At 39.9% G+C, this 9,869-nt stretch overlaps 1 protein-coding gene across 1 annotated transcript in view; it reads right to left on the reverse strand.

The window, feature by feature from the left end:
* The window catches only part of IL5RA (interleukin 5 receptor, alpha), a 15,426-nt gene extending 7,123 nt beyond the window's left edge, over positions 1–8,303 (reverse strand). Inside the window, exons 1-8 of the mRNA XM_009576347.1 lie at positions 8,222–8,303; positions 6,778–6,923; positions 6,100–6,238; positions 5,452–5,584; positions 5,186–5,376; positions 4,078–4,223; positions 3,301–3,436; positions 5–42 (exon numbers count right to left, since the gene is read on the reverse strand). Of these exons, the coding sequence (XP_009574642.1) occupies positions 5–42; positions 3,301–3,436; positions 4,078–4,223; positions 5,186–5,376; positions 5,452–5,584; positions 6,100–6,238; positions 6,778–6,923; positions 8,222–8,303 (1,011 nt within the window). The remainder of the gene's footprint in view (positions 1–4; positions 43–3,300; positions 3,437–4,077; positions 4,224–5,185; positions 5,377–5,451; positions 5,585–6,099; positions 6,239–6,777; positions 6,924–8,221) is intronic.
* Between the last annotated feature and the right edge of the window lie 1,566 nt (positions 8,304–9,869).

Raw genomic sequence — 9,869 nt, forward strand, 5'->3', positions numbered from 1 at the left:
CAGCAAGAATCCAGGCTACGGGACTCTCCAGTTTCTTTTGCCCTGAATTTCAAGAAAAAAATAGAAATTACATACATTATTTTCATGCAGATTATTTTAAGCACACTCTACAAAAGATTTCATCAGCTGTTCTATGTGATTATATTCAGATCACAAATTAACATGCAAACAATGAAGACTTGATATCTAGAATTAGAAACGAAACACAGAGCTTCCAGAACAATTTCCATGAAACTGACTTTCTAATTTCAACAATAAATTTCCTTCATTTGTCATGAAGGAGAGAACAAGCCGAGAAGCATGAGGAGGCAGGCCCACCAGAAGGACGATACGGTCCGTTAGCTGCTGTCCTGAGACATGCAATGCCATGCAGCGAGCACACGACTGGTACTCAGCAAAGACTGTTTTGCTGATAATCTCAGGCACAAATTGTTTGTTTTCCATTAAACCATTCTTCACTTCTGTTAATTCTTTCCAGCCAGGAACTGGATTTCTCTGGCTTCATAAACTTGCCTGTAAAAAAGACATCGAAACCCCCCATTTTTCTTGTGAGCTGGTTGCTGATACGTTTCCTCAGGAAGAATTTCTCTACTGCCTCTGCCTGTGAGCAGACACAGGAATTTCTATCAAGGTCAATGCTTCTGTTTTGAAAAGGCATTGCTCAGTGACCACGACCATTATTTTGTGCCACATTATGCCATATAACAAAAACATTTACATTGAACTGCGTTTTCAAAAGGCTGCCGAGTCCGTGTGTGCTTACGATAACTACCTGTCCTATGCATCAAGGTGTCAGCACCAGGTAATTGAAAGGACATAAATCAGCCAGCAGCGGGAGCGTTGGGTTTATTGGTGCTGGAGATAAAACAATATTCAATTGTGGCCAGATTTGTTTCTGAGAAATTTGGAGCTGAGCCTGCTGTCTCCGCCGACGGCTGTGGTTGCACGGCAGTCCCTGAGAGCAGCGTGTGGGTGAGGCCATGAGCAGGCCCGTGTGATCCGTCCTGCTCCTCCAGACCACCACAATCAACCTTGCAATTACAAACAGGTTAGGATGGTTTATTTTGTCTTCAGGGTTACCACTTTTCTTTCAAGAAAGTAAGATTTAGGATGTAACTATCAATGAGTTATGCTTCGTGTAAGTCTTGAGGATGACTGGGGCAGCAAACTGTGGAAAACAGTTAAGTCCCATAAACCAATTTTAAGCCTCCCAGCATGATGGCTGGGAAGAATCTGTTTTCCAAACCAAAAATGGAAGGGTCCCAAGTCTCTTCCACCTTATGTCGGTGTGCAACGGCCTCAAAAAGGTATGATCAGGCAACACTAAGTCCCACTGCAACTCGGAGTAAGGTGTGGGAGAAGCAGCAATTGCAGAGGCTGTGCTGTGGCTGTGGGGACCTGCCCGGGGCTCTCCTCCTCGGGCTTCTCTCCGAGACGTGCCCGGAGGTACCAGCCCAGCCCCATGCACCACTGTGAACCAGCATGAGCCCAGGCACCTGCCCTGTGAGAGCTGTCCACATAATGCCTGAAATGGAGGGAACAGATGAAACATCCTCAGAGCCACAGAGCAAGTTAGCAGCAACGCTGATCACTGGCTGAAGGACGTACTGAAACCCAGCGACTTATGCAGTAACCTCTATTGTGTCAATGAACTGCAACAAGCCTCTAAAAACCCCTTTTCATAAGAAAAACTAAAGTAATAGGACCTATCTCTGGATATCTTTGAGATTTTAGTAAATTTTTATGGAAGACTAACTTTTCTTTTTTAGCGTCAGAACGAATTTTCCGTATTTGATACATGCAGTGCGTGCGTAGCAGCGTGCGTAACGGCGATGTTTCCAGGTTCCTCAGTCACTGTCACACCGCGCAGCAGAGACAGCTCCAAAAGTGCTCCGGCTGTCATAGAGGGGCCCTCGAATCTTTCAGCCTTGCTGGGAAAGCAGAATTGGGACGGCACAAATGCGCTTTGAGGTGCTTCTCAGCCCCAGACTTGACCCGTGGATCTTTTAAACTGTGAACCCTGGCAGTGGCTGCTCACACGTACCTACAGCTTCACAGATTTGATTCGTATCGGGCTGCTGTGCATGGTTAGTGAGGGTGTCCAGCCCACTCGGCTGCACTAATGATTTTTTTATCTAGCTTTGTTTGACTGCAATGCTTCTAAACAACCTTTTAGAGGCAATTGGTATCAAGGTGCAGTTTTACAAGGCCCGCTTTGGCAGCGTATGGCTGCATTTCACAGGATTTGATCACCACAGCCCAAGGAAAGAAACCAGAATTGTGTCAGGATTGCTGCTACAGGACGGGCAGTCCAGGCCAGTGTTTTTCTCAGGGTATGGGCTCAGAAGAGGTCTACTGGTCTTAAAGTTGGTCTCATCCGAATAGTTCCCAGATAGGTGCATGAGGCTAATAAGCAGGCCCAGTTTTCTTAATTAATGAGATGTTTGGTCAGCCCCCCCCTGCTCCAGGTGAGGGGTCGGGTTGCTGAGCCTCTCTTCCCAAGGGCTTGTCAGCGCCATGGAGCCCGGTGGGAAGGTCAAGGGGATGTGTCAAGAGTAAGGCAGCAGAACACCAGCAGATTTAATCGCATTCACTAGCAAATAGATATAAGAGGGAAAAGTGCAGTAAACAGGAGAGTGTTAGGGAGTTGGGTTTTTTTTTTAGTGAAAACCAGGAAGTTAAGAAACTCAAAAGATAAGAGCAAAGGAGGATGTCTAAGAAGAAACAGTCGATAACGTGCCATGATAAGGAAACTGTTATTTCCAGAAAAACATGTTCAGCAAGCAGGAAATACAGAACTAAGTGGGGCAAATTATCATGTTCCAAAGACACAAAAACCATGCTCTTTCCCCCCCCCCCAACATTTAAGAGTTCAGATACCTCCAGTAAAGTAATAGTTGACACAATCACTCATATTAACTTCCAGCATGAACACCACAATGCATGCCAGGGAAACACATGTAAAAACTGAAGAAGTAATGCAACTAAAAGGCCTTACCTAGAACTTAGGCCTTAAGCTAGTTTAAAGCAATCTCGGAAAACATAAGCATGTAAAACCAAAACACTGTCTAAAAAACCCCTCCATATGTCCAAAAATTTGAGTGGGAGATTTTTTTATTTTTATTTTTAATGGAACACAGATTTAACACCCCTTAGCATTAACAAGTCAGTTTCTTTCTTCAGATACCTATTTTCCTGGCTTCTATGAAAATTACTTGGTGTAATGCTCATGATTAGGCAGCATTTGCTTTCCAGCAATGTAGTAATATTCACTATAAGACAGAAGCATGTCATTCTTACCAACATAAATAATTTCACTCCAGTCACTCCAAAATCCTCTCGTACAACATATGTGATGATTAGCTCTTATTTGTACAGAATACTTGTTGGTAACATCAATCCATAATCTGAAGTCGTTTGAGGATATTTTCAATATCTGTTAGGAAAACAATATTTAATGTTATAGATTACTTAAGACGAAACAATTGAGAAAACAAACTTTAATCGTGTTTATCTTTTTATTTTTTTAAAACTCCTTTACTAGACTAACAGTGAGCATCTGGCCTTGCTTTTGAAGTAAGATCTCTATTTTTATAGGTGCAATTTCTCTGATAATACACCAATATTTCAGGGCAAATTCTTGAAAGATGCCTCATTTTTGCATTCTTCTTTAAGACACTTAATGCCAGATTTTCAGAATTGTCCATCCTCCTACTGTTCTGAACCCAGATGCATAAAACTGAGTAACTCCAATTTTTGTTCTTCTGCTTTCCTAGGTCTCTTGGGGATAGTTTGTTGCAGACATAAATGACGTCCAGAAAAAGAGGAAAAACATGAAAACTGATGAAACTTTGACTTGCTGAACCCTAGTCACAAGTGGGACACAAGTTTTACCAAAAGTCCATAGTTTCAAAAATGTACTAATAGCAGGTTTTATTTTAAATGTTTTAAAATTTTTAACATATCCATATGAAGACTTTTTTACCAGGTTGCAAAAAGGCAAACTCGAGCTATATAGGACAGTCAGCTCAGGGACAGGAATGCTATGTAATACTTGGGCATCAGAGAAGCAATTACCTGCTTGTTACCTGACTTCAAGTTGAAGAGGTGAAATTCATATTCAAAACATTCTTTAGGGAAAGGCGAAATTGGCTTCTCCCATGTGGCCAGGAGATCATTTTGCTCTAAGAATACAGTGACATTTCTGGGAACGTTCACTTTCTCTACAAAAAGAAAACTGTACTGGTAAGTTATGTATAGAGCAAAGTTTAGATATTAACAATCTGATAGTGTTTCCAGGTAGGACCTACAATCCTTGAATTTAGTTCACATTTTGGACAGAAAAGATAAGGATTTAGGAGGAATAGCTATATTGGAGGAAATAGTTAAGGGAAAACAGTTCTAAAAATCCACTTAAAAGTTTTGGAAAACCAGATTACTGAGGGGGGGTGGGGGGTGTGTGTGCAGAATTTATTAAATTAATTTTCACATTATTAAAATAATGATAGAACAGTTAGAAAAGTTTATTTTCAGGAAAAAAACAGATGTAACCAGGAAAGTTACTGAAAATTGGAATGAATTCAAAGGAATGGATCAGCAGCTATTGTGGGGAAGATTTCTAAGAAGAAAGTATGTCAACTGTTTTATCTTAGTAAAGCCATGAAAAAAGGAAATGTTATCTGTTTACAAAAAAGTGAAAGGCATGGAACTAATGAAAGAAAAGAAATTATTTGAGTGGATGAAAGATCATAGACAGTCATGGCTGATACTACCTTTTATTTGACAGTCTAATGCCTTTCTTTAAAAGGACATGGTTATCTTGAACATCACACGTCTTTCTCCTTTTAAAGAAAGGCTGTAAAATAAAAGGTAGTAAAAACTGTACTTGAAGGTTTATTGACTAAATCAATTGAAAAATAATATTGGAAATAATGCTTTTGCTAACAAACAGAATAAGTAATTGTATTTTCTAGCTTTTTATTTCTGTCATTCTATAATTTAAAATCAGTTAGTTAAAACCATCCATTTCTGTCTTATAATCCCTTCCAATTTCATTAAGATGTCTATGCAAAACCAGCACATACCTGCATCAAGAACTATTCAATCCAATAATATTCTCTCACAAATCTTTCAAAAATCCTGCTAGACATTTTTAAATTTAAAAAAAAAAATTATTTCTACTCACCAATGGCATTTTGGTTAAATAACTGCTGAAAAGGTTTGATTGCAGCATACTTGCTAGACCCATTAATGTGTATTACAATGAGATTGTCGACCTTTTCAGGATCAATATGAGTCGCTGAAAATCTGCACTCAGTATTCCTGTTCCACTTGTCTTTGATATAATCTTGACATTCTTCAGTGTACGTCTCATACCTAAATTAAAATACTTGTGAGACATGATGCTCTTGAAGAAATCCATTGCTGACTAGAATGTGAGAAAACACCAACCTGTAAAATAGAAAGTACTCGGTATCTTCTGGTGCCCCTTGGCCAGGAAGCCAAGTGCAATGGAGAGAAACAGTACTAGAAATGGTGATGCGAGTAACACAGGACAAATTAGTGACAGATGTCTCTGGAGCACCTAGAGAGTCAAGGAATTATAAAGCAGAAAGAAAAATCTTATTACAAAAGTCGTAAGAAATTCATGTTGCTAAAACATTCTGATTACAGTCTTTGGTCCATTATATCTATGGCTACTGTATCCAATTCTCTTCCTTATCACACAGGTCTATCAGTTATGGATGGATGAAGAGTCCCAAACAGTCTAAGTAAAGCTGTACCACCCAACACCATTACATATTTCAGGTACACCTTGCAATTCAAGGCAACGTGAGCTTTTAATATCCTAGAGTGTATGAAAATAGGTTATCTTAGCCTTAGCAAGGAATTTTTAGAAAATTTTATACGGCTTACCCACGTTGTACACCTCCAGATTGTACTCCAGGCTCCACAGCAGTAGAGAAAGGCCTGGACTAAATCATTTTGTAAGATCAGTGTAGCAGTATTTTTCAAGTATTAAACATGTCACCTTTTGATGTCTAGTCCACAGACCAGGGCAGAACAAAAAATTCAGACCTCCCTTGCATTTCTTCTTACCTGGCGGAGGCAGGAGTTTTTTCTTCACCCAGTCACTTCCCATCTGAAGGTCATTATGGAGAAGTAACGTCCGAATGTGTGCGGAGAAACCGTTGTGAAGTGCAGCTGTTCGGATACTGTGAGTCTTCTTTGTATCATACTTGAAATTAAAAAAAATCATCAAATAAGCATCACATGTGATGGAAGCCGAATTAAGGGACCTGCAAAGACTGCAAAGCTAGAGAGTACGAATAATCCACACAAGAAGTGTGTAAGGTTTCTCATTTAAGACAGCAGGATCCTTATCTTACCAAAAATTTGTCTATAGCATACAGCTGTGATGAAACATGATCTGACATCTTAATGACACCCTAGCATTAATGTGAATTAAGTGAGCTGACTTGAATGGGGAGCAATGTCGCTTAAAACCAGTATCCAGCTTCCCCCCAAGACGAACGCTGCAGAGACTGCCAATTCCCAGGCTTACCCTTGTCTCAGCAGAGCTGTAGCCATAAGCATAGCTGAAAGGGAATCTCTCCAGTGCTCAAAGCGTATGTTTATGATAAAAGAGAATATGTGATCCAGTATGCCAATCATTCAAGAGACTTACCACGCCTACTCTACCCTGGTTTGGTGCAGTATGTTTAACTCAACAGGAATTTAACCTTCTTAGGATACTGGACTTATTTTTTATCTTACCTCTTCAGGCACAGGGCTTAGGATTTTCACATCATATCTAATAGTGTAGTTTTTTTGTTCTTGATTAGGGTTTGGTTTCCAGTGTAAAAGTACTTGTGCTAATGCAGAGACTGTAAGGGTGAAGTTAACAGGTGGGAAAACGTGAACTGTAAGGAAGAAAACAAAAATATTCACAACATAGTAATCCAGTGAATTATTTAGAGCAATAGCTGTTTACAAGCAATGAGCAATACAAGCAAATAATTTGATTTCAATATTATATTCTCTCAACAGCTTCTTACAAAATGTTTCTAATAGTTGAAAAATATCTTTAAATAACAACCAAAACTTCATCAAATAGGAGTTACTTAAAACTTAGCTTAAAAAATGTATTTTTACAACAGTTTCAACTTGAAAATCACAATGATATATTACATTTGGCTGTTAATTAGGTTCAGGTTTTTCAACTTGATCCTCATAGCCACATGGACACTGAGCATCTGTATTGAAACGGGGCTGATCAAGTGATCAACCGTACGAACAATTCTCACCCACATAAGCTTGCAGAAGAGCATAACGTGGGGGCTTTCTAAGAGAAGGCTGACAGCCACAAGAAGTTATATGTGAGAGAAGAAACAAAATGATGAACAGAGGAATTAAGCGCAAATGGAAGAAAACGTAGAAGGATGGGAATGATAATTTAAAACGACAGGGCAAGAGGGATTCCTGGAGCTCATATGGAAATGAGGAAGATCTCATGCTGGGGGAAAATGTTAGCATATGAATAGCAAGGCAATGAAATAATCAATCTACTCCCCTCCATTTCTAGAGTTCTTCAGAGCCTGTCCTCCTTTAATTACCATCTCCAAGGCAGTTGAGGGACGTCAGTCCCCACTTCTCTTCTCCCATGATTTCAACCTTTGATGCCCACTAGTTCAATTTTTAAGCATGCACCTTGCATTAGGAAAACTGCTAATGTTCCTTGTTGAGATGCCCACAAAAAATGTCACCATTAAGGGTTGTTGATACACCATGATTATGCCAGCGATGCTTTGTGTCATCATGTTTCTGCAGCTAACTGCAGTTTTGTTCTTGGAAGTAAAATTGCTAGCTGGAATAATGCCTTTGCTCTGGCTGGATTAAATTGTTGAATAAACCAGGCCAGGAACTACTGTCCAGCCCAGAGGACAAGTGGCACGGTACAGCTTGCGTCTACATGCCTCAGGGTTCTTCCCTCTCAAAGCAAAACAGTCCTCAGGCACTGGCTGGGAGCAATCTAACTGAGACAGGGTACAACTGTCCGAGGAAGCATGTTAACACAGCACGGTCATCTGTGGTCCTGTACTCATGGCATGCCATGGACTGTTTTATTCACATGTAGAATAGCGCATTGACCAACACGTAGAGGGGCCTTGGTCACCCACTGGTGCTAAAGCTACACACTGGTAGAAAGAAAATGCCTTACCTCCTGCAGCTTGAGGTACATTTGGCTGAACCAAGTTCATTGTCCAAAGGAGGATCAGAAAAACTCTCATCATGCTGGCCATAATCTTTAGATGGTAAATGAGAACGGCCATATATCAGCGTATGTGCCTTGTCACCATTTTACAGAGGCTGATAGCTAAAAATAAACACAATCCCAAGTGTTAAACACACAAACCATGGAGCATGGTATATTCTCATGATCAAAGGAATGAAACTGCCACCTTGCAGGGGACAGACTCTTCTCCTTTCCTTGCAGGAAAACGCATCTTGTCATAGCTAAATTTAATATAAGTACCATCAACCACATTTCATTTTGCTCCCTTTGCTTTTGCCAGCCCTCTTTGAAAAAGCTACTGGTTTCACACACTGTCACGTGTGGGTGTTCAGAGCAGCAGTCACGGACTTAGAGCATCTCTCCACAGAGAGGAGAGAGTCGGGTGCAGGTATATTGGCTTTCAGTAGAGTCCCATTTTCTCCAAGAAAGAAATAATCATATTTTTAGCTGCCACTATATATAAAATGGCTACTTACTGGAATTTACTTTCCAGTTTCTATTTCAATAAAGCTCGCTAACGAAACAGTCTCAGTGCTCACCTCAAGGCTAATTCTCCAGTGTTAATTATTGGGTGTAAGAGAAACTATTTTGTTTGTTTCTAATTTAAATGAACGACTATTTTTAATGCTTAAAACCAGCATGTTCTTATGCTTCCTACAGATTGTTTCATGAAGTACTGGGAGAAAAAAAATCTGTGTGTAATCATTCATGTATAACCTAATATAAACAACATGGAAATACAGAACAGCAGCTTTCCAAAATGTTCTTGCCGAAGAGAAATACGGCCTCCCAGCCCAATCACACTACTTCCCTGGGGCAGTACAGCAATTGCTTGTATGGAAAACAATATTTTCAGATGGTAATGAGCAGAGAAAGCATCTTTAACCCATCAGTTCTCCCTGAACCTCCAATAAATAACCCAGAGACTGGAAGCACTCCAATTGATCACAGCTGGAGTACTTCTGCTATACAGTAACTCTTTTTCAAAATGGTGTATGAATGCTGAGTTCATTAAAATAACACATAATCTACAATGCAGTGTGTTTCTTAATGTCCAAGTCCACTCATTATCTATATTCATATTTTGTATGTATCTACTATTCTGCTAGCCAAAATGTGCATGAGGCTAACTGAACCTCTGGAGTTTGCTAACGGATTATTCCTGGGGAGTCAGGGTTTGCTTTTACATATGTTGGATTATTGAAAGACATTTTGGTCAGACATTTTGGTGCTTCCAAAATGTATGCGAATCACAAACAATCAGGTAATTATCATTCACACCGTACTATGCCTACACCATGCCTCCAAGACTATTTCCTATTGCATTACTATTCATGAAAAGTCTGTTGGTTTGGATTTCCTTACTTGAGTACCATACAGAGCTCTGCTTCACCAGATTATGTTATTCTGGAGGGCATTATGTGGACTGAACACAAGGTTACAATGGCACCTGATCTCTGACCACCTCTGCCACATGTATACTGCTTTATCTGATAAAAGCTAATTAAAAGAACTGCTAGAACATGACACACATTTCCAATATGCTTTTGTACAAGTTAGTGGCAGCAGGCTT

This window comes from Fulmarus glacialis, unplaced genomic scaffold (assembly GCF_000690835.1).
Source record: "Fulmarus glacialis isolate BGI_N327 unplaced genomic scaffold, ASM69083v1 scaffold37024, whole genome shotgun sequence".
Classification (NCBI taxonomy): Eukaryota; Metazoa; Chordata; class Aves; order Procellariiformes; family Procellariidae; genus Fulmarus; species Fulmarus glacialis.